The 24305-nt window shown below is 46.5% G+C and overlaps 2 protein-coding genes across 2 annotated transcripts in view; both read left to right on the top strand.

The window, feature by feature from the left end:
* The window catches only part of LOC136633627 (formyl peptide receptor 2-like), a 55579-nt gene extending 37655 nt beyond the window's left edge, over positions 1 to 17924 (top strand). Inside the window, exons 2-3 of the mRNA XM_066609386.1 lie at positions 12784 to 12855; positions 16913 to 17924. Coding sequence (XP_066465483.1) covers positions 12797 to 12855; positions 16913 to 17924 — 1071 coding nt within the window. The 5' untranslated portion in view covers positions 12784 to 12796. The remainder of the gene's footprint in view (positions 1 to 12783; positions 12856 to 16912) is intronic.
* The window catches only part of LOC136631374 (formyl peptide receptor 2-like), a 239019-nt gene that overhangs the window by 93819 nt on the left and 120895 nt on the right, over positions 1 to 24305 (top strand). The window lies entirely within an intron of this gene.

Here is a 24305-nt window from a genome sequence, read left to right as displayed (position 1 = left end):
GTGAGAATTTTATGTCTGATGTCTATGATTTCTGTCAGGAGCGTCTCTGACTTCTGGGTTTTGTTGGCCGTCTCGCGGATTTCTAATTCCCGAAATAGCTTCTTGAGATTCTGGGACCTTTCTTTTTTAAGTCTCGCTCCGTGGGCCATAAACACCCCTCTCAGAGTGCACTTTAAGGCCTCCCACTTTATCGGAGCAGGGGTCGTGTCAATTTCATGGGCCTCTAAGAAAACCTCTATTGTCCTTTTTATGTCAGTTAAGCATATGGGGTCCTTGAGAAGATTATCATTAAGTTTCCAATTGAACCCTTTGTACTCTTGTCGGGAGGGGTTGAGTTCCCCTAATATGGGTGCGTGGTCTGACCAGACGTATTGGCCTATGGAGCACTTGGGGAGGCCTTCTAAGAGTCTGTGCGATACAAAAATATAATCGATCCTGCTGTATGTGTTGTGCACCCGCGAATGGCAACTGTAATCCCTGTCGGCCGGGTGGAGAATTCTCCATAGGTCGACTAGGTGTAAACTCACCAGTATCTTCTTGAGTCTACGGACGGCCGAGTGGGAGACCGAGGAGCGCCCCGAGGTGGTATCCAGAAGCGGGTCCATTGGGATATTAAAGTCCCCTCCTGCCACGATCATCGAGTTCTCTGCGAATTCCGACAGTCTCCGGAGAGCTCTGGAGCCGAAGGCCACCTGTCCCTGATTGGGAAAATATAGGTTAGCTAGCGTATACGTGTCATTTAGCAATTTTATTTTCAAGAATATATATCTCCCTTCGTCGTCCCTCTCCACTTCCAGAACTTGTGGTTTTAATAGCCTATGAAATGCTATGGAGACCCCTCCTACCTTGCGGTCTGGGTGCGGGGCATGATACCAGTACGGGTAGTATCGGTTATGGCAGCTAGGGGTGCTTGCCGCAGTGAAGTGAGTTTCTTGGAAAAAATTTATCATTACTCTCTTTTTGTGGAGGCTGTACAGAATTTGGTTTCTCTTACTAGGGTTGTTCAAGCCTCTGACATTATATGAACTCACGGTTAATGATGCCATCTTACTGTATCCGGGGGGACATTGCCGGGATCCACGGGTGGTAGACCCCTGAAATTGGCGGAAGAAGACCTCGGGGTGTTGATAGACACGGGGGTGATGATGGAAGGTAAAACATCAGGGGTAGAGAGAAAGGGAAAAAAAAGAAGAAAGGTTAAGCAAAACACATATAACATGTTGAGACGGGGTCTTAGGCCAAGAAGGCCCCGCCTCCTGTGTAATTTCACGTAGCAAATAAGGCTACGGATATAGTAATTTTAGTGCAGCAACTTGTGCTGCTGGCCTAGGATGGGGAAGCCTGAACCAGAGTTTGGCCTACAGGGTCCCCCAAGCCCCGACTTCAAGGTCTGAACCCTTTTGATTATTCAATTCTATGCGCAAAAGAATTAGCGTTCACATTTTACATACAGAATCTAATTCTCGTACTTCCCGGTGTCATAGAAACTCGAAATTTGGCAGGAGCATTGATTACTTCATAAATAGGAAAAGCTAATGGGTCCCAACTCGATTATTCAATTCTATGCGCAAAAGAATTAGCGTCCAAATTTTACATACGGAATGTAATTTTCTCACTTTCCGGTGTCATAGAAACGTGAAATTTGGCACGAGCATTGATTATTTCATAAATAGGAAAATCTAATGGGTTCCAACTCAATTATTCAATTCTATGCGCAAAAGAATTAGCGTCCAAATTTTACGTACGGAATGTAATTTTCTCACTTTCCGGTGTCATAGAAATGTGAAATTTGGGACGAGCATTGATTATTAAAGATAGCGAACGTGTTCGGCTCCGCCCCTTTTCGCTCGAACACCGAACTTTGCGAGCAATTCCGTGCTCGGGCGAAAAAAGTTCGGGGGTCGCCGTGGCAGCGCGGGGGGGTGCGGCGGGGAGTGGGGGGGAGAGGGAGAGAGGGCTCCCCCCTGTTCCCCGCTGCTGCCGCCCGCGCCGCCGCGCCTCTCCCCGCCCCCCGGCGCCCGCCGAAGCTTTACGCGCGGACACTGAAGTCCTCGGCAAAGCCGGTGTCCGGGTGCGTAAGTGTTCGTTAAGAACACGTTCGCTCAACTCTATTGATTATGTCATAAATAGGAAAAGCTAATGGGTCCGAACTCAATTATTCAATTCTATGCGCAAAAGAATTAGCGTCCAAATTTTACGTACGGAATGTAATTTTCTCACTTTCCGGTGTCATAGAAACGTGAAATTTGGCACGAGCATTGATTATGTCATAAATAGGAAAAGCTAATGGGTCCGAACTCGATTATTCAATTCTATGCGCAAAAGAATTAGCGTCCAAATTTTACGTACGGAATGTGATTTTCTCACTTTCCGGTGTCATAGAAACGTAAAATTTGGCACGAGCATTGATTATGTCATAAATAGAAAAAGCTAATGCGTCCCAACTCGATTATTCAGTTCTATGCGCAAAAGAATTAGCGTCCAAATTTTACGTGCGGAATGTAATTTTCTCACTTTCCGGTGTCATAGAAATGTAAAATTTGGCACGAGCATTGATTATGTCATAAATAGGAAAAGCTAATGCGTCCCAACTCGATTATTCAATTCTATGCGCAAAAGAATTAGCGTCCAAATTTTACGTATGGAATCTAATTCTCTCACTTCCTGATGTCATTTTATATAAAGGAAACGTTGCATGGTTACCTCCACGTAGTGTTTCCTGGGTAACGCAGAGAACTATGCAAAATGGTGAACATATGTTTTTCTTCAGTATCTCTAAAGTAACCACGACTTCATAAGATTTTCCGTGTGAACACCAGATAAACACAAGTACCAAATTAACTTGGGCGAAGCCAGGTATATCAGCTAGTCTATATATCTATAAAGACGAAAGCCCTCACTGACTCACTGACTGACTCACTCACTGACTGACTTGCCAAAAGTTCTCCAACTTCCCGATGTCGTAGAAACGTAAAATTTGGCACAAGCCTAGATTATCTCCAAAATAGGAAAAGTAATTGGGTCCCAACTCGATTATTCAATTCTAGTGCAAAAGAATCGGCGTCGAAATTTTACATACATAATCTAAATCTCTCACTTCCCAATGTCATAGAAACTTAAAATTTGGCACGAGCATTGATTATGTCATAAATAGGAAAAGCGAATAGGTCCCAACTCGATTATTCAACTCTATGCGCAAAAGAATTAGCGTCCAAATTTTACGTACAAAATCTAATTCTCTCACTTCTTGGTGTAATAGAAACGTGAAATTTGGCACGAGCATTGATTATGTCATAAATAGAAGAAGTTAATAGGTCCCAACTCGATTATTAAATCCTAAGCGCAAAAGAATTAGCATCCAAATTTTATGTACAGAATGTAATTCTCTCACTTTCCTGTGTCATAGAAATGTGAAATTTGGAACGGGCATTGATTATGTCATAAATAGGAAAAGCTAATGGGTCCCAACTCGATTGTTCAATTCTAAGCGCAAAACAATTAGCTTCCAAATTTTACGTACGTAATCTAATTCTCTCACTTCCTGATGTCATTTTATATAAAGGAAATGTCACATAGTTACCTCCACGTGGTGTTTCCTGGGTAACGCAAAGAACCATGCAAAATGGTGAACATATTTTTTTCTCGGTATCTCTAAAGTAACCACGACTTCATAAGATTTTCCGTGTGAATACCAGATAGACACCAGTACCAAAATAACTTGGGCGAAGCTGGGTATATCAGCCATTATATATATATACATACATACACATTCATTGGAGACAGCATAATAATAATATATACAATAGAGACAGCATAAACTAACTTTTATAACATGTTAGGGCTCATGTCCACGACCGGGTTTTCACCGCGTATTATGCATGCGTTGCGTGCACACACATGTGGTGCGCAGTGAACGGAGTCAGTGAAAGCCAATGGACTGCGTGTAGATATGCAAAAGAAATAAATCCCAGCATGCTCTCTTACGCTGCGTACCACGCAACGTGAGCCCTGTACACTTGTATGATTCACTGCCCATACACAATACATTGTTTCCATACGCATTGTCACTCTAAACAGAGTGGGGAATTAAAATAAAAAATCCCACTGTTCATGCGCAGTGCCACACAAAGCCATATGCGGTCCCTGCTGGCAGCATGCATGACTGGGAAATGTGTGACATGCTGGTGGTCTCCCACAGTGTTGTACACTTATGGCTGTGGCATTGAGCCCTCAGTCACCAAAACAGCAGCTCAGTTCTAGCATACCTCTAATAGTGCAGTCAGGTGCTGGGTTGCTGATAGTGATTACCGTGCAGTTACCTCCAGTGATCGCTGGTGATCGTCACTTTTTTCATCTCTAGCCGGCCCAGACCACCATTAGGGCTTTTTTCAGCCACCATTCTGCAGAAAACCCCTTGCTTCCCCCACTCCCCATCACACACAGAACACCCCAAGTTTCCCCCCCACTCCACATCACATAGAACACCCCTGACTTGCCCCCACTCCCCATCACACACAGTACACCCCTCATTCCCCCCACTCCCCATCACACACAGAACACCCCTCATTCCCCCCACTCCCCATCGCACACAGAATACCTCTCACTTCCCCCACTCCCCATCACACACAGAACACCCCTCGTTTCCCCCACTCCCCATCGCACACAGAATACCTCACTTCCCCCACTCCCCATCACACACAGAACACCCCTCGTTCCCCCCCCCCCCACTCCATATCACACAGAACACCCCTCGTCCCCCCCACTCCCCATCACACACAGAACACCCCTCGTTCTCCCCCACTCCATATCACACAGAACACCCCTCACTTCCCCCCCCCCACTCCCCATCACACACAGAACACCCCTCACTTCCCCCCCACTCCCCATCACACACAGAACACCCCTCGTCCCCCCCCACTCCACATCACATAGAACACCCCTTACTTGCCCCCACATCCCATCACACACAGAACACCCCTCGTTTCCCCCCCACTCCCCATCACACAGGATCCCCCCCCCCCTCTTAATCATACTGAACACTGCTCGTTCTCCCCCATCACACAGGAGGATGTTTCCTCTCACTGACTGCTCTTACTTTCACTATGGTCTCTGCGTGGGCAGGCAGCTTCTCCTGCACATCGGCGCTGTCTCCCAGACCTCCCCTCAGACTCCTCCCCTCTGATGATCTTAGTGCTGGAGAACCAGATGGGGGAGGGGTCTGAGCAGAGGTCCGGGAGGAAGTGCCGATGTGCAGGAGAAGCTGCCTGCCTGCACAGAGACATTAGTGGAAGTAAGTGCAGTCAGTCAGTGTGGTGGAAAGTAAGCCCCCTGGGCCCCCAGGGGCTTAGGGGCCGGGTCGCAATTGCACCCCCAGCGCCCCCTATATGTACGCCAGTGAGGTAAACTAAGAATCTAACTAAAAAAAGAATACATAACTCAAAGTAGATCTGAGCTGGTCAGATTTGGGACCACATGACCATCTGAGGAAAAAAAAGAGTCTGGGAGTTTCAGACAGAAAAAAATAATCAACCAAGATAATACTAGCTTACTTATATATACTGGCGGGATAGCTACATAATGAATGAATTTTAAAAATCACCAGAGTGATCCTTTAAAAGTATTCAATTTCTCGTTATTCTAACCCTTTTTAATTTTTTCCACAGAAAATCTCTTTAACATAACAAAACACCTTGTAGAGCAATTAGGAGGGTAAATAAGCCGTGGTGCAAAAAGTTATTGTAACACATTACATCTCCAGTTAAAGTCTGCGACATCTGTAATTATTAGAGATGAGCGAACGTACTCGTCCGAGCTTGATACTCGTTCGAGTATTAGCGTGTTCGAGATGCTTGTTACTCGTAACGAGTACCACGCGATGTTCGGGTTACTTTCACTTTCCTCTCTGAGACGTTAGCGCGCTTTTCTGGCCAATTGAAAGACAGGGAAGTCATTACAACTTCCCCCTGCGACGTTCAAGCCCTATACCACCCCCCCTGCAGTGAGTGGCTGGGGAGATCAGGTGTCACCCGAGTATAAAAATCGGCCCCTCCCGCGGCTCGCCTCAGATGCGTTGTGAGATAGCTGAGGGAGAGTGGTATCGTGTTGGAGCTGCTGTAGGGAGAGTGTTAGGAGTTAGTGTAGGCTTCAAGAACCCCAACGGTCGTTCTTAGGGCCACATCTAACCGTGTGCAGTACTGTGGAGGCTGCTTTTAGCAGTGTTGCACATTTTTTTTTTTGGTATATCGGCCGTGCAGAGCATTGCGCCCTGCAGTAATAGTCCAGGGACAGAAGTGTGGAGGCAGGGAGAGCGTTAGGAGTTATTGTAGGCTTCAAGAACCCCAACGGTCCTTCTTAGGGCCACATCTAACCATGTGCAGTACTGTGGAGGCTGCTTTTAGCAGTGTTGCACATTTTTTTTTTTTGGTATATCGGCCGTGCAGAGCATTGCGCCCTGCAGTAATACTCCAGGGATAGAATTGTGTAGGCAGGGCCAGAAGACATATATTATAGATTGAATATACGCAGTGGTCCTTTTGAAAAAAATATTTGGAAAAAATCTATTTGGCCTGCCTGTCACTCTGCTCAGTGTTCTGGGTTCGTGTCTGCTGGGGGTAGTATTTCTCCAAATAAATACGCAGCCAGCTAAGTGTTACAGCAGCCTTGCGCCAAATTATTTCCTGGCTCTGAAATCACCGGTCTGTTGCAGTTAATAACAGCGCAACACTGCAGTTCCGTGACACACACATCAGGGACAGAATTGTGTAGGCAGGGCCAGAAGACATATATTATAGATTGAATATACGCAGTGGTCCTTTTGAAAAAAATCTTGAAAAAAAATCTATTTGGCCTGCCTGTCACTCTGCTCAGTGTTCTGGGTCCGTGTCTGCTGGGTGTAGTAGTTCTACAGATAAATACGCAGCCAGCTAAGTGTTACAGCAGGCTTGCGGCAAATTATTTCCTGGCGTTCCGTAAGCAAAGTCAGCCTCCAACCACAGGCCAATAAGCGGCACATTTAATTACAGTGTTGTGTTTCTGCATTCCTGGTAATACAGCATGCTGAGGGGTAGGGGTAGGCCTAGAGTACGTGGGCGCGGCCGAGGACGCGGAGGCCCTAGTCCGGGTGTGGGCACAGGCCAAGCTCCTGATCCAGGTGTATCGCAGCTGACTGCTGCGGGATTAGGAGAGAGGCACGTTTCTGGCGTCCCCACATTCATAGCACATTTAATGGGTCCACGCGGTAGACCTTTATTAGAAAATGAGCAGTGTGAGCAGGTCCTGTCGTGGATGGCAGAAAGTGCTTCCAGCAACCTATCGTCCACCCACAGTTCTGCGCCGTCCACTGCTGCAACTCAGAATCCTCTGGCTGCTGCTCCTCCTTCCTCCCAGCCTCCTCACTCCATGAAAATGAGACATTCTGAGGAGCGGGAAGACTCCCAGGAACTGTTCTCGGGCCCCTGCTCAGATTGGGCAGCAGTGGTTCCTCTCCCACTAGAGGAGTTTATCGTGACTGATGCCCAACCATTGCAAAGTTCCCGGGGTCCGGGGGATGAGGCTGGGGACTTCCGGCAACTGTCTCAAGACCTTTCAGTGGGTGAGGAGGCCGATGACGATGAGACACAGTTGTCTATCAGTGAGGTAGTAGTAAGGGCATTAAGTCCGAGGGAGGAGCGCACCGAGGATTGTGAGGAAGAGCAGCAGGACAATGAGGTGACTGACCCCACCTGGTTTGCTACGTCTACTGAGGACAGGTCTTCAGAGGGGGAGGCAAGGGCAGCAGCAGGGCAGGTTGCGGTGTCCAGGGGTAGAGGCAGGGCCAGACCGAATAATCCACCAACTGTTTCCTAAAGCGCCCCCTCGCGCCATGCCACCCTGCAGAGGCCGAGGTGCTCAAAGGTCTGGCAGTTTTTCACTGAGAGTGCAGACGACCGACGAACAGTGGTGTGCAACCTTTGTCGCGCCAAGATCAGCCGGGGAGCCACCACCACCAGCCTCACCACCACCAGCATGCTCAGACATATGATGGCCAAGCACCCCACAAGGTGGGACGAAGGCCGTTCACCGCCTCCGGTTTGCACCGCTGCCTCTTCCCCTGTGCCCCAACCTGCCACTGAGATCCAACCCCGCTCTGAGGACACAGGCACTACCGTATCCTGGCCTGAACCCACACCCTCACCTCCGCTGTCCTCGGCCCCATCCACCAATGTCTGTCAGCACACCGTCCAGCCGTCGCTAGCGCAAGTGTTTGAGCGCAAGCGCAAGTACGCCGCCACGCACCCGCACGCTCAAGCGTTAAACATGCACGTAGCCAAATTTATCAGCCTGGAGATGCTGCCGTATAGGGTTGTGGAAACGGAGTCCTTCAAAAGCATGATGGCGGCGGCGGCCCCGCGCTACTCAGTTCCCAGTCGCCACTATTTTTCCCGATGTGCCGTCCCAGCCCTGCACGACCACGTCTCCCACAACATTGTACGCGCCCTCACCAACGCGGTTACTGCCAAGGTCCACTTAACAACGGACACGTGGAGAAGCACAGGTGGGCAGGGCCACTATATCTCCCTGACGGCACATTGGGTGAATTTAGTGGAGGCTGGGACAGAGTCAGAGCCTGGAACCGCTCACGTTCTACCCACCCCCAGAATTGCGGGCCACAGCTCGGTGGTGGTATCTGCGGCGGTGTATGCTTCCTCCACTAAACCACCCTCCTCCTCCTCCTCCTCCAACGCAACCTCTGTCTCGCAATCAAGATGTGTCAGCAGCAGCACGTCGCCAGCAGTCGGTGTCGCGCGGCGTGGCAGCACAGCGGTGGGCAAGCGTCAGCAGGCCGTGCTGAAACTACTCAGCTTAGGAGATAAGAGGCACATGGCCCACGAACTGCTGCAGGGTCTGACAGAGCAGACCGACCGCTGGCTTGCGCCGCTGAGCCTCCAACCGGGCATGGTCGTGTGTGACAACGGCCGTAACCTGGTGGCAGCTCTGCAGCTCAGCAGCCTCACGCACGTGCCATGCCTGGCCCACGTCTTTAATTTGGTGGTTCAGCGCTTTCTGAAAAGCTACCCACGCTTGTCAGACCTGCTCGGAAAGGTGCGCCGGCTCTGCGCACATTTCCGCAAGTCCCACACGGACGCTGCCACCCTGCGCACCCTGCAACATCGGTTTCATCTGCCAGTGCACCGACTGCTGTGCGACGTGCCCACACGGTGGAACTCTACGCTCCACATGTTGGCCAGGCTCTATGAGCAGCGTAGAGCTATAGTGGAATACCAACTCCAACATGGGCGGCGCAGTGGGAGTCAGCCTCCTCAATTATTTTCAGAAGAGTGGGCCTGGTTGGCAGCCATCTGCCAGGTCCTTGGAAACTTTGAGGAGTCTACCCAGGTGGTGAGCGGCGATGCTGCAATCATTAGCGTCACCATTCCTCTGCTATGCCTCTTGAGAAGTTCCCTGCAAAGCATAAAGGCAGACGCTTTGCGCTCGGAAACAGAGCCGGGGGAAGACAGTATGTCGCTGGTTAGTCAGAGCACCCTCCTGTCTATATCTCAGCACGGTGAGGAGGAGGAGGAGGAGGAGGAGGAAGATGATGAGGAGGAGGGAGAAGAGACAGCTTGGCCCACTGGTGAGGGTACACATGCTGCTTGCCTGTCATCCTTTCAGCGTGTATGGCCTGAGGAGGAGGAGGAGGATCCTGAAAGTGATCTTCCTAGTGAATACAGCCATGTGTTGCGTACAGGTACCCTGGCACACATGGCTGACTTCATGTTAGGATGCCTTTCTCGTGGCCCTCGCGTTACACGCATTCTGGCCACTACGGATTACTGGGTGTACACACTGCTCGACCCACGGTATAAGGAGAACCTTTCCACTCTCATACCTGAAGAGGAAAGGGGTTCGAGAGTGTTGCTATACCACAGGACCCTGGTGGACAAACTGATGGTAAAATTCCCATACGACAGCGCTAGTGACCGAAGGCACAGTTCCGAGGGCCAGGTAGCAGGGGAGGCGCGGAGATCAGGCAGCATGTACAGCACAGGCAGGACAACACTCTTTAAGGCCCTTGACTGCTTTATGGCTCCCCAGCAAGACTGTGTCACCGCTCCCCAGTCACGGCTGAGTCGGCGGGAGCACTGTAAAAGAATGGTGAGGGAGTACTTAGCCGATCACACGACCGTCCTCCGTGACGCCTCTGCCCCCTACAACTACTGGGTGTCGAAGCTGGACACGTGGCCTGAACTAGCGCTGTATGCCCTGGAGGTGCTTGCTTGTCCTGCGACTAGCGTCTTGTCAGAGAGGGTGTTTAGTGCGGCTGGGGGAATCATCACAGATAAGCGTACCCACCTGTCAACCGACAGTGCCGACAGGCTTACACTCATCAAGATGAACAAAGCCTGGATTTCCCCAGACTTCTCTTCTCCACCAGCGGACAGCAGCGATACCTAAGCAATACGTAGGCTGCACCCGCGGATGGAATCATCGTTCTGTATCCCCATCAAAAACGTGGACCTTTTAGCTTCATCAATCTGTGTATAATATTCCTCCTCCTCCTCCTGCTCCTCCTCCTGAAACCTCACATAATCACGCCACAAGGCTCAGTCGTATAATTTTTCTAAACAATTTTTATACGTTTCAATGCTCATTAAAGCATTGAAACTTTCACCTCAACCAATTTTTATTTTAACTGGGCTGCCTCCTGGCCTAGTTACCAATTAAGCCACATTAACCAAAGCGATTAATGGGTTTCACCTGCCCTCTTGGTTGGGCATGGGCAATTTTTCAGAGGTACATTAGTACTGTTGATACACCAATTTTTGGGGGCCCTCGCCTACAGTGTAATCAAATTAATTTTTAGCCCACCTCCATTACAGCTGACGTTACATCAGCTGTGATGGGCAATGCAATGGGATATTTTTATGTACCGCCGGTGGGTTCCAGGGAGCCACCCATGCTGTGGGTCCACAGGGAGTTGTAACTACATGTGTCCACTTCTAAAGAACCCCAGTCTGACTGGGGCATGCAGTGTGGGCCGAAGCCCACCTGCATTAAACATGACATTATTACCTCAGCTGTGATGGGCAATGCAATGGGATATTTTTATGTACCGCCGGTGGCTTCCTGGCACCCACCCATTCTGTGGGTCCACAGGGAGTTGTAAATGCATCTGTGTTCACTTCTAAAGAACCCCAGTCTGACTGGGGCATGCAGTGTGGGCCGAAGCCCACCTGCATTAAACATGACATTACTACCTCAGCTGTGATGGGCAATGCAATGGGATATTTTTATTTACCGCCGCTGGCTTCCTGGCACCCACCCATGCTGTGGGTCCACAGGGAGTTGTAAATGCATCTGTGTCCACTTCTAAAGAACCCCAGTCTGACTGGGGCATGCAGTGTGGGCCGAAGCCCACCTGCATTTCATCTGACGTTAGCTCTGCTGTCCAGGGTACTGCAATGGGATATATTTATGTACAGCGGGTGGGTTCCAGGGAGCCACCCATGCTGTGGGTGCACACGGAATTCCCATTGCGGAGTTGGGGATTCCCAGTTGTACCTGTCTGACTATTTATAAAAAAATGCGGTCTGACTGGGGCATGCAGACACCTTGACAGAATGAATAGTGTGTGGCACATAGGTTCCCCATTGCTATGCCCACGTGTGCAGCTCCAGATGGAGGTGGCACAGGATTGGATTTCTCATTGCTTCTGTACAGCATTGTGGGCTATCTCCCCGCCCCTTTTAAAGAGGGTCGCTGCCTAGCCGTGCCAACCCTCTGCAGTGTGTGCCTGCGGTTCCTCTGGCAGACGCACTTATAAATAGACATGAGGGTGGTGTGGCATGAGGGCAGCTGAAGGCTGGGCAGGAACAGTTTGGTGTGCGCTGTGGACACTGGGTCGTGGGGGGGGGGGGGGTTGGTCAGCATGTAACCCAGGAGAAGTGGCAGCGGAGTGTCATGCAGGCAGTGATTGTGCTTTGTTGGAGGTAGTATGGTGCTTAGCTAAGGTATGCATTGCTAATGAGGGCTTTTCAGAAGTAAAAGTTGTTTGGGGGGGGGCACTCTTGCCGCTATTGTGGCTTAATAGTGGGACCTGTGAACTTGAGATGCAGCCCAACATGTTGCCCCTCGCCTGCCCTATCCGTTGCTGTGTCGTTCCTATCACTTTCTTGAATTGCCCAGATTTTCACAAATGAAAACCTTAGCGAGCATCGGCGATATACAAAAATGCTCGGGTCGCCCATTGACTTCAATGGGGTTCGTTACTCGAAACAAACCCTCGAGCATCGCGAAAAGTTCGTCTCGAGTAACAAGCACCCGAGCATTTTGGTGCTCGCTCATCTCTACCAAGCACCATATCATTCAGCATGCAATGTTGAGGAGTAGAATGTCTGGAAACTTTATTGGCCAGCTCAAAGTCCAGGTCTTAATCCCATCGAGCATCTTTGGAATGAACTAGAATGCCAAATCCGTGCATGCTGAAATGCCCATCATGTCCGCATCACTATCTGAAGCTCTGCTCCAGGAATAGAGGCAAATTCCTCCAGACATTCAGCGGAATTTGATGGAAATCATGCCTATAATCAAGGGTTACTATAGTCATTGAGGCCAAAGGTGGCCCAACACTGTACTGAATAATATTGAATTATATCACCTTCCATGTGTGTCCCAATACTTTTGTCATCATAATGTAGATAGTATACACAGTGTACAGTGCAGCTAAATGTACAATGACACCATCTTCTACTGTTGTGATAATTAAATTATTATTTTTTTGTTTTTTATTTATTGTTCTTTTAGGTCAACAATAAGAATGGATGCTGCTGATTTAAGCCTGAATTTACCCGCCATAACTCTGGATTACAACTATAAGTATGTTTATATTCCTCAGTCTTTATTAACCAATGTAAAAAAGAAATTAAAATTAATCAAAATAATGAAAGGCTTTAGTTACATCTACATTGGCGGCTCCTTTGTAAATTCCATCAACGTGGATAGCAAACATAGAATCTGGTCGTGTCGGACCACATTATAAGCCAGGGTCCATCATGCAATGGATAAGGTACTGCAACATGGTTTGCTAATAATCATAACAGAGGTGTGAACACAGCCTTATATGGACCTTCTTACTGCATTTGAAAACAACCCCTTTGGTCCTGAAACAAAGATGGCCTGTTACGATCGTGTGGGCAGGAAAAGCACAGGGCCCACACGATCATGGCCAAAGGGGGACACACAGGATTCATGCAACTGGCCCTGGCTATAAAGAGGTAGACCTGGCCCTACCTAAGCGGGGACATTGCCCCAATAAGGGCAGCCCAGCGGTCTTCGGATCTGGGCCCTAGCTGATCCTAGGAGCCACGCACCAGAACAGGATGCATTCACATGCCACATGACAGACTCAGAATACACTGCATACAACATGCAACAACTAGTAACAGATAGGAAGCTGAATATAAATACCAGGTATTAGTTGACATGTTGTACAATATGTGGAAGCTAGCAGGCCACTTCACGGCTCCTGGTTATACTGCTAGTCCCTACACTTACCAGGAGTCCTGCAGAACTGGACAGAGTTCACACAGCATGCTGCAACAGCACATTACACAGATTGCAGGTCACACAGCAAGCTAACACAAAACTGATAGAATTTAAACATAGAAACAGATATAAACCAGATCACACTGCAAACCTCACCAGACAAGCATTCATGACTGCTCACCTTAGGGGCCATACAGAGACTGACCATGAGCTGGGTTTATATGTGAGCACAGATCCAGGGGATTGGCTAGCAGGAAGTACCACACCCAGCCAGTTCAATCAATTAACCCTCCACCTCCTGTGGAGCTGTGCTGCTAGGAAGCCTAGAACTACAGATCCCAGCAGCACACGTAACATGGCCGTACGAGTTCTCTGATGATCTGATAGACACTGTGCATGACTACACGCTGCTTTGATTGGCCAGTGCGGCAATTACACAATTAATTGAATCAGCATTTCTCTTGTGGTGGCACTTCAGGAAATTGAATGCAGTAGCATAAATAAAGCAAACGTATATAATAGGACATAATTAAAAGTTCTAACATTCTTTGTATTTTAACTTCTCTATATTTTCTGGCAGAAGGTTTGTTAAAAGATACAGTATCAGTGTAGACAACCCAATAAAGACATATCAGCAACATAAGGCTGCATTCAGACGAACGTATATCGGCTCGGTTTTCACGCCGAGCCGATATACGTTGTCCTCGTGTGCAGGGGGGGGGGGGGAGGATGGAAGAGCCAGGAGCAGGCACTGAGCTCCCGCCCCCTCTCTGCCTCCTCTCCACCCCCTCTGCACTATTTGCAATGGTGAGAGGCGGTCCGGGGCGGGGCTAAGTTCTGCGAATTAGCCCCGCCTCTCCCCATTGCAAATAGTGCAGAGGGGCGGAGAGGGGGCAGGAGCTCAGTTCCTGCTCCTGGCTCTTCCATCCTCCTCCCCCTGCACACAAGGACAACGTATATCGGCTCTGCGTGAAAACCGAGCCGATATACGTTCGTCTGAATGCAGCCTAAATCTGTGTACTTGGTATGGCCATCAGTGCTTCTCTTCGCCTCCCATTCTACCTATTACCACCATTGGCATCCTAGTTTGCTATGTGGCAGATGCCACTCTGTGCTCCTGGTAGTTTCCTCTGCCAGAAGGGCATGCGTATATGCTCAACTCACCTCTTAAAAGGCCAGTGCACGTACCCAGCTTTACTATCTCCAGCCTAACCAGTTGCTTTCCTGATTATTTAAGGCATCCTCCCACACTGAAAGGTACTTGAGTCAAGAGGTTCCCAGTGATCCAAGTTAAGCTGTTTTAGTATGTGCTTGATTCCTGGTTTGACCGTCTTACTGTGTACCCAGTTTCTCTGAACTTTTCCTGTCCTGACCATAGCTTTGTTCTTTACTATGATGTCTAGTCATCACCCAATATACCAAACTCTCTGCTATCAGGAATATTAGATCTGCGTGGGTTTTCTTGTAGTTAGGCTGCCTGCACACGGGCGGAAATCCCGCGGTGTTATTTCCCGCGGGATTTCCGCCACTGAGAGTTTGCATAGGAGTGCATTATAATACGCACTCCTATGCAGACGGCCGCGGTTTGGCCGTGTGAAATCTCGCGCGGCAAACAAACCGCGGCATGTCCTATTTTTGTGCGGGGCTCACCCTGCCGCTGGCTCCGGTCTGCGCATGCGCCGGCTGCGCCGCAGCCGGCACATGAAAGAGGCAGGGCCGCCAGGCGCGGGTGAGTACGCGCTCGTCTCTGCAGGCTCTCGGGTCGGGTCCCGCGCCGAGAATTCTCGCTGACGGATCCGACCCGCTCGTCTGCAGGCGGCTTTATGTATGCTCTCTGTCAATGACATCACAGATCTTGAAAATGCTAAGCAATTAAAACATATAGAGGGCAATTTGTGGATGCCTTGTTGGAAAAATTATGTCAGTAAAAGGTTGCAAAATTTGATGCACTTTACTACATGCCTCATTTGCCTAAAAAAATTGAAACTTTTTATTTATACACAATTCTTCCCTCTTAATAGCATTGGTGCATCTTTCTCCATCTCACTGCTACTAAAAACTGTCATCAGGTCTTTAGTAAGTCTTCCTATAGTATATGAAAAAATGGCAGAATTTTCAAGTAAGAAAGTACTTGACCTAGAAGAACATGACTGCAAAAGAGAGGTCCAGCTCAGCTTGACCCCATAAACCTTTCTCTCTGCCAGAGTCAACCCGTATAAGGTTCATTCTCTTTAACCCCTTCCCTCCATATGATGTAAGGGTACGTCCTGGAGGTGGGGTACTTCCCGCAACTGGAAGTACCCTTACGTCATGTGGCTAGCGTGAGATCATAAGCAATCTTGCACTATCCGGTGGCGGGAGCCGGACTCCCGCTGTTAACCCCTTTACTGCCGCAATCTATGTAGATTGCTGCATGGTAAGGGTTCACAGATGTAATTGCAGGGAGCCCGGCAGGTTGCCATGGTAACAGGACGCTACCTACAGGTGTCCTGTATTACCATTGTCTATAATCGTTTTAATAAGCGATAAGGCATTGAAGGAGAGAAGTCCTGCAATGCCTTATTATAGCGACTGGAGGTGGTATTGTGTAAGTCCCCCAAAGAGATGCAAAAGGTGTATAAAAAAGATAATAAAATGCACAAAAAAAATGTAAAAAAAGCCTTTTGGGTGGCTTTTTCCCATATTAGCATACAAAAATCCAAAAAATCCCACATTTGGTATCATCATGTCCCTAACAACACGTACAATAAGTTGAGCATGCTTTTATCCTGCATGGCAAAAAGCGTAAAAAAATGCTAAAAAATGTAATTTTTAGTATTTTGCCTCCCAAAAAATGCAATAAAAGTGATCAAAAAAGTTGCATGTACTCCAAAATGGTACTGATAAAAATTACAGCTTGTCTCGCAAAAATAAGCCCTCACAGAGCTCTGTACATGGAAAAATAAAGTTATAGGACTTTAAACACAACGATTTAAAAAAAAAAAATCCAAAAAAGGGGGTTTGATTGCAAAAAAGTGGAAAAACCTCTAAAAAAAAATATAAGAATTTTGGTATCGTTGTAAACGTACTGGCCCGCAGAAAACAATGTATTGTCAGTTATGCTGCATCATTAATGCTTTAAAAAAATCAATGGCAGAATTGATGCGTTTTCTCTCCCCAAAATAGGCCATGTCCTTAAGGGGTTAAAGGGATTGCAAAGATGTTAAAGAGGAAACTGGCAAAAGTGCCTTACTGGTCAAAATAAAATTAAAAATGAGGCATGGAGTGGGGTGGGATGACCAAGCAGCACAATGTGACTTTACCTTGTTTTTTCCTCCCTGTTTACCGTGTATACCCCATTTTACAAAGCCTTCATATACCTAACTTCTACCTTATCATATCTTCTAAGGTCATCTTACAAAGACTACGAGACAAGTATTCCGCCTAGCTACAACGATTTAAGTGATGAAGCAGACATTATACACGAGATATCAATTCCTTTATACAGCATTATTTTTGTTCTTGGGACTATTGGTAATGGATTAGTCATCTGGATTGCCGGATTCAGGATGAAGAAGACAATCAGTGCCACGTGGTTCCTTAATCTGGCCATTGCAGACTTCCTATGCTGTGCATCTCTTCCTCTGAAAATAGCAGAGTGGGGTTACATTGACTCAGACATAGGAGGTCTTTTATGCCTACTGAGCATTTTTCTGTTTGGTATAAACATGAATGCCAGTGTTCTTCTCTTGACAGCCATGAGTATTGATCGCTGTATATCGGTCATGTGGCCTTTTTGGGCAAAAATTCATAGGACCAGTAAACTAGTGAAAATCAGTGCTGCAATCATTTGGGTGTTCAGTTTACTTCTTACTGGTTTACTGTTTTACTTATACATATTCCATTTTAATGATGTAAGTGAATGGTGTTCTTTCTATGGCTATAAATACGATCCTGATGGGATGAAACAGATCATCCAACTGCTCAGGTTATCTACAATGTTTGCCATTCCTTTTCTTGTCATCTTGATTAGTTATGTTACTATTTTCCTCAAACTTAGACAAAGAGGGAGACCCCAGAGATCACAGAGGCCCTACAGGATCATCACTGCTGTTATAGTGTGTTTCTTTATCTGCTGGTTTCCTTATTACATCTGGCCACTAACACCCCAGTGTAAATTATACTACCTTCATCTCCATATAATAAATAATATTATCATCAACCTGGCTTGCCTCAATAGTTGCATCAATCCAATCATTTACGTTTTTATGGGCCAAGATTTTAAACATGGTTTCTTGAGATCTATTCCCTTCAGGCTTGAAAAAGCCTTAAGTGAACGGCCTAATGACCTATGCAGAGAACAGGAGGATTTTGAACATGCTTGCACTACTGTTATAATCAACAGCAATTCTCCTGCTTAGTCATCATCTCCTGTCTTTTAGCTTGTTGATGGGGCAGTTACTGTGCAACTATCCCACAACTGATACATTAGTGAGTGAGCTGAACACACTATTACAACCCTATTGGGGAACAGTTCTTCTTTAGCTAGCCTCTCCTTAAAGGGGTTGTCCCACGCCGAAACGGGTTTGTTTTTTTTTTCAATAGCCCCCCCGTTCGGCGTGAGACAAACCCGATGCAGGGGTTTAAAAAAAAAAACCGGATAGTACTTACCCGAATCCCCGCGCTCCGGTGACTTCTTACTTACCTTGCGAAGATGGCCGTCGGGATCTTCACCCTCGGTGGACCGCAGGTCTTCTGTGCGGTCCATTGCCGATTCCAGCCTCCTGATTGGCTGGAATCGGCACACGTGACGGGTCGGAGCTATGAGGAGCAGCTCTCTGGCACGAGCGGCCCCATTCAGAAGGGAGAAGACCGGACTGCGCAAGCGCGTCTAATCGGGCGATTAGACGCTGAAAATTAGACGGCACCATGGAGACGAGGACGCCAGCAACGGAACAGGTAAGTGAATAACTTCTGTATGGCTCATAATTAATGCACAATGTACATTACAAAGTGCATTAATATGGCCATACAGAAGTGTATACCCCAACTTTGTTTCGCGGGACAACCCCTTTAAATATTCCTTACTTCCTTCAGTGGGTTGCTGCTTAAAGTCCAGTATTTCTTTTATGCTTATAGTACCTTGTTCCTAGTCTAGGCTTGTGATTCCTTGTAAGTGTCTACTTATATTGGTTCTACCTAACTTTATTTCTTGTCAGTACAGTTCACTCTTTTGGTTGTCTGCTCGCATCTTTGCTTCTAGCCTTGTAACTTGTTTTTCCTTGTCCTTGCTTGTATCCACCATGTCTTGCTTCTAGTTCAGTATTATAAAGGAAATCAGCAGCATTCTTGAAGATTTGCAAATAGTTTGCTTTATTGTATAACACCAAGTTCATTTGAATTTTATCATATTATAGAATTATAGAGTATTAGTTATATACTTAAATAATATAATTAATGCATAGTTTGTTAGAATAGCTGCACTAGATGTTTTGGTCAAAAGACCTTCCTCTGTGGTATATCTATAACACAAGGGGTAGTAGTATGTTATGCTGCATAATTGAAACCAATCATAAGGTATTCTTGAAGTTCAAAATCTCAGTCCGGTAAAATAACAGACAAGAGAGAAAAAAAACAAGTGCAATAAGATTTCGAGCCAAAAAGACAAAAAAAAGAAAAAAAAAAGAAACACAATTGTAATAAACAATTAAGAAATAACACGGCCTTTTGCAAGAGGGAAAAGGAAATGTCTTTCTTCATTTTTCCTTTGCAAAAAGTTTAGGTAGAGCTAGATTTAGGGTTAGGTCATAGGCGTAGCGTCAGGGGTTGCTGGGGTCGCCATGGCAACCCTGCCCCTGCGCTAAGGGGGCCCCAAGGTCTATCTCTCCATCTATCTATCTATCTCTCCATCTATCTATCTATCTATCTATCTATCTATCTATCTATCTATCTATCTATCTATCTATCTATCTATCTATCTAATATGTTATACATCACACAAAGTAAATCTATATCATATCTATCTATCCCATATCTATCTATCCCATATCTATCTATCTATCTATCTATCTATCTATCTATCTATCTATCTATCTATCTATCTATCTATCTATCTATCTATCTCTGGTATAAGTTATACATCTCCCTGGATTTACTGTATTCACACTTTACACACAATAAAAAAACACATCTAAACCGCATGCAGTAATTACTGTGTCCGCAGCTCCTTAATAACGTACGTGGTCTTTAAATACTGCATGCAGGTTTTTTATGTGTTTTTCTTTATAAAGTACAGCAAAAACCTGACCCCTGCTAAGGCCGCTCTCACACACGTGTTCAGAAAACGCAGCTTGTAATCATGGTATTTTTACCGGAATTTCAAGCAGTGTTTTCGGACACAGGTTACAGGGTTTGACAGCGCTTAATGCACCCCATCATTGTGATGGGTGAGGAGGTGTGTTAAAAACCGTGAAAACGCAAAAGTAGAACAGACAGCTCCTCAAAATCACAGCGATAGGGACACCGCGTTACAGCGCAGATTTGAGTAAGCTCATTAAAATCAATGGGAGTGTTGTACCGCGGTTAGTACGGCGCTCGGGACACTGTGCTAATAGCGGTAAAAAGCGGTGTGTGTGAGAGTGGCCTGTGGGGCTACAAACAAATTTTCATGTGCAGGAAATGCGTCATGTTTGGAAAGATTACGCCAAGATGCTAGTTCATGTTTGCAGCACGTTCTAGATATGGGTACGGGGGAGTGTGGGGTGGAAGCCCGGGGTGAGGGGGCCGGAGCTGAACTTTTGCACCCGGGCCCCTGAGCCCTTAGGTACGCCCCTGGGTTAGGTATCATCAGGTTATTTTTGTTTCCTTCACCCATCTGCTCTATTAGCTGACTATCATCATTCATCATCTGATGCCTGTCGCCACCCTGTTCCTGTTATCTGTCATGAGCTCCTAATTTAGTATTACCTGCCAGCATGGTTCTTTGCTTCATATATTTGTTCATTGGACTATCTGGTTGTTACAAAATCCAAGCCTACTGTAAGTACTGAGGTATGTGAGTACTGGCAGACACTGATAGCACCCAAGAAGGGTGACTACTGTAGGTAAAGCCCAGATGTGCCACCTAGTGTCCAGCTGGTGTCTTTACAACTACAGATTTTTAAAAAATATTCCCTTCTCTGTATGGAAAACTCTTAAAGGAGTTTTCAAGGATTTAAAGGGATCTTCTATTTTCTGACATTTCATGTAAATCCAGTTTGAACAATTAGCCTATTTAAAGATATATAATTATTTTATAAAAATTCCTAAAATATTTCAGTTTTTATACTAACCAGTGGAGAACACAAAATAGACTGATGCTTCTGTTTTTTGGCAACTCACCTTCCAGCTGTGTACAGTCAGCAGTCATCTCATTATCATCGGTAGCCTATCAAGGTTTCATCAATGTGAAATACTGTACATCTCTTTAAAGGGAACCTGTCACCAGCATATCAGTAGCTAAGATGTCCCCACAGGGTAAATCAGCAAAACTGCAGCACAACGTACACTTTTTTAGTTAAATTGAGCCATAAGCCAAATCTCTCAAATCTTACTTTTGTTGCAGAGTATTCGATAAGCAAATGTGCAAGGAGGCAGCACCCTTCTAGCTCCAAGTCTGCATGTCATTTTGAAAACCTGACCTCTTCATTCACTTGCAGCACCCCTTCCTCTGCCGACAACAGCGCTCCAGTGCTAAAGTCTCGTGCAAGCACTGCACCCTTATCCTGGCTCATCTTCCAGAACAGAAAGCAAAGTTCAGACGACTTAGCTTCACCACTGCACTGCACATGCGCCGGAGGATAAGTCAGTAGGGGGGTATCAGCGCTGTGAGCTCTGACTTTGGCAGGAGTCAGGGGCGTGGGAAGTGAAAAAGCTCATGTAATTTTGGTTTCGCATGAAAAATGGGAACAGATTAACTTTCTAGTAGAAAAATCCTTTCTGTTTCTGTGTTATAAAACCCATATTCAGTCCCTCCTCCAGTAGGACACAGAGTTTAAATTGAACTACCAGGGTGTGTGTGGGGGGGGGGGGGGGGGGGGGTGTCTGTACTCGCCTATTCCTTCCCAGGTAGCCTTCTTACCAGGTCTTCACCTCGTCGATCTTCTCCTGGCTCTTCCAGTCCCCCAGGTCACCTCACCTCTAGCCGCCCAGATCCTCTTCTTCCGGTGACGCAGTGTACATTAACAACATTCTCCTTCCTGCAGCTCAATGTACGCTAAATCACAAGTGATGTAGCGTTCACTGCCTAGCAGGGAATGCCGATCCTCGGCAGCCTGCTTTAGGGCTTTTACCCATTAGCATTTTTTTTATGCTGCAATATAGCTGCATTTTTTTTTCAATTAGACTTTCTAATGTTAAAATTGTTTCGCACAAAAATCGAAAGTTTGGGCTTTTGCGATTTTTGTGTGATGCGCTTTTAACTTTAGAAAGTCCCATTGAAAAAAACAGCGATATCGCAGCGTTAAAAAAAAGCTAGTGGGTAAAAGCCCTTAGTGTGCATTCGGCAGGTCTCACCGTTGATGTTCACATGGTGTGTATAGCGGTGAGACTCCACACCTCCTTTCTTCTATTTATAAAGTTGTTCTTAAGGATACTATAATGAAAGTTTTGTTTTTAACTTCATAGGAACGCTGGAAGAAATCTTGTGTTTTGGAATCGGGTTTTCAAAGTGACTTGCATACTCAGAAATAGAAGGGTGCTGCCTCTTTGACTCAAGGCAGTATATTTGTCTGTCGGGTGTGCTGCAACAAAAATAACATTTTGGGGTTTGGGCTAATGGATCCATTCACTCAAATATATGCATGGTGTGCTGCAGCTCTGCTGACTTAAACAATGGGGACATCTTAGATATCTATATGCTGGTGACAGGTTCCCTTTAAGTACTACAATCTTTTATTCACGTTATACAAGTATTAGATATTCTGAGACGTGTGAATTTGTGGCACAACTTATAGTCATGTGACTGTCTTATCTGGATGGGTTATCATAATGTACAAACTATGCAGCCTTGTACTTCATAAACTTATACCAGATTGATATGACAACATTACTGTGCTTCACAATACACTGTACATATGTGAAAAGAAGATAATAAAAATGTAAACATTTTTAAATCATTTTGAGGAATTTGTATATTTAATAAAAGCATTTTTATATCTTTCAATCTATGTAAAGAGAATTCTAGGAGTGCTTTGAATTCAGCACATGTGATGGGTGCAGCTAAATAAACCTCCATCCAATGAACCTTTTAACTAATGGACCATTTGGACAGGACGAGCTTTCGGGCAAATGATGGCTGGTAGCTCATCCCAGTGATGCTCGCCCCTGTGGTGTTACGCAGGAGCAAGTATCGCTGCAAGCGCTGCCGGCATGGAGGCAGAGTGGGCTGGGGAGCGATCTACCCCATCCGCCTCCATCAACTGTAAGTAGACAGTTGTTCAAAAGAGAAGGACTGCTGTTTGCACTGCACGGCACATTTTTCAGCTTTCTGCATGCAGAAACTAAACGACTCAACAATTCTTATTCAGTCAGTGCATGCATTTACACGGGACAATTATCGTTTAAATTCCCACAGGAATCTGAACTGTTCCAAATTATAATTGTCCCGTGTAAATGGGCATTTCGATTTGTGCATGAGACTCTCATGTGCAAGTGACATCGCATGGCGCATGGACGCTGTGTTCCTGCGCTGTCTGATATGTGGGGCACCGCAAATTACATGTCCTATTCTCATGTGAGACTTGAACAAAGCTAGGACATGCAGTGAGTTTTCAAATTGAAGCATTTGTCCAGGAGAATGTAATATTGCTTGAGTACATGAACCCATTAAATTGAATGGGTTCTTTTTTTCGATACGAGTTCCATCCATATCGCAATCAGACATAACTCATACGGAGGTATTATCCATGTAAATACATCCTGATTTTTTTTTTTTATTAATTCACTTTCTATTGAAAGTTTTTCTTTATAACAGAGTTAAACATCAGAGGGAGGGTGCGCTTTACATATATATAGATTAACATTGCAAGGATCAAACAGGTTGTTTCGAGTTATATATAGACATTACTGTAAGTATTACCTATATCTGATAGCTGGTCGCAGTTGCCCCTTCCCGCCACTTCCCGGGCCGGAATGAGCGGCTGCCCCCTCTCCCTGGGCGTGCTCATGCCTCTGGAAACATGTAATAACCTTATACGTTGTTAAAGCATATTAACAGAGGAGGGGGGAGGGGGAAAAAGGGGGGGGGAGGAAAGAAGAGAGAAAAAGGATAAGTGGGGGGTGGGGGGGGGGGTGACGCTGAGGGCTGCTGAGGCATTAGGAGAGAGGCAAGTTTCTGGGGTCCCCAGCTTCATATCACAATTTACAGGTCCGCGTGGTAGAGCTTTATTACAAACAGAGCAGTGTGAGCAGATCCTGACAGCAGAATGGATGGCAGAAACCGCCTCCGGAAATGTATCGACCACCCAGTCTTCTACGCAGTCCACTACTACCAGCTAGGGACTGCAACTCTGAATCCTCTCGCTGCTCCTCCTTCCTCCCAGCCTCCTCACTCCATGAAAATTACATATTCTGAGCAGGCAGACTCCCAGGAACAGTTCTCGGGTCCCTGTCATGAGTGGGAAAAAACGGTTCCTCTCTCACCTGAGGAGTTAGTAGTGACCGATGCCCAACCTTTGGAAAGTTCCCGGAGTCCGGGTAATGAGGCTGGGGACTTCTGGCAACTGTCTCAAGAGCTTTTTGTGGATGAGAATGATGAGACACAG

Source organism: Eleutherodactylus coqui, chromosome 6 (genome assembly GCF_035609145.1).
Source record: "Eleutherodactylus coqui strain aEleCoq1 chromosome 6, aEleCoq1.hap1, whole genome shotgun sequence".
In the NCBI taxonomy this organism is placed as follows: domain Eukaryota; kingdom Metazoa; phylum Chordata; class Amphibia; order Anura; family Eleutherodactylidae; genus Eleutherodactylus; species Eleutherodactylus coqui.
The sequence above is the reverse complement of the archived record's forward strand: the minus strand, read 5'-3'. Positions and strand labels throughout refer to the sequence as shown.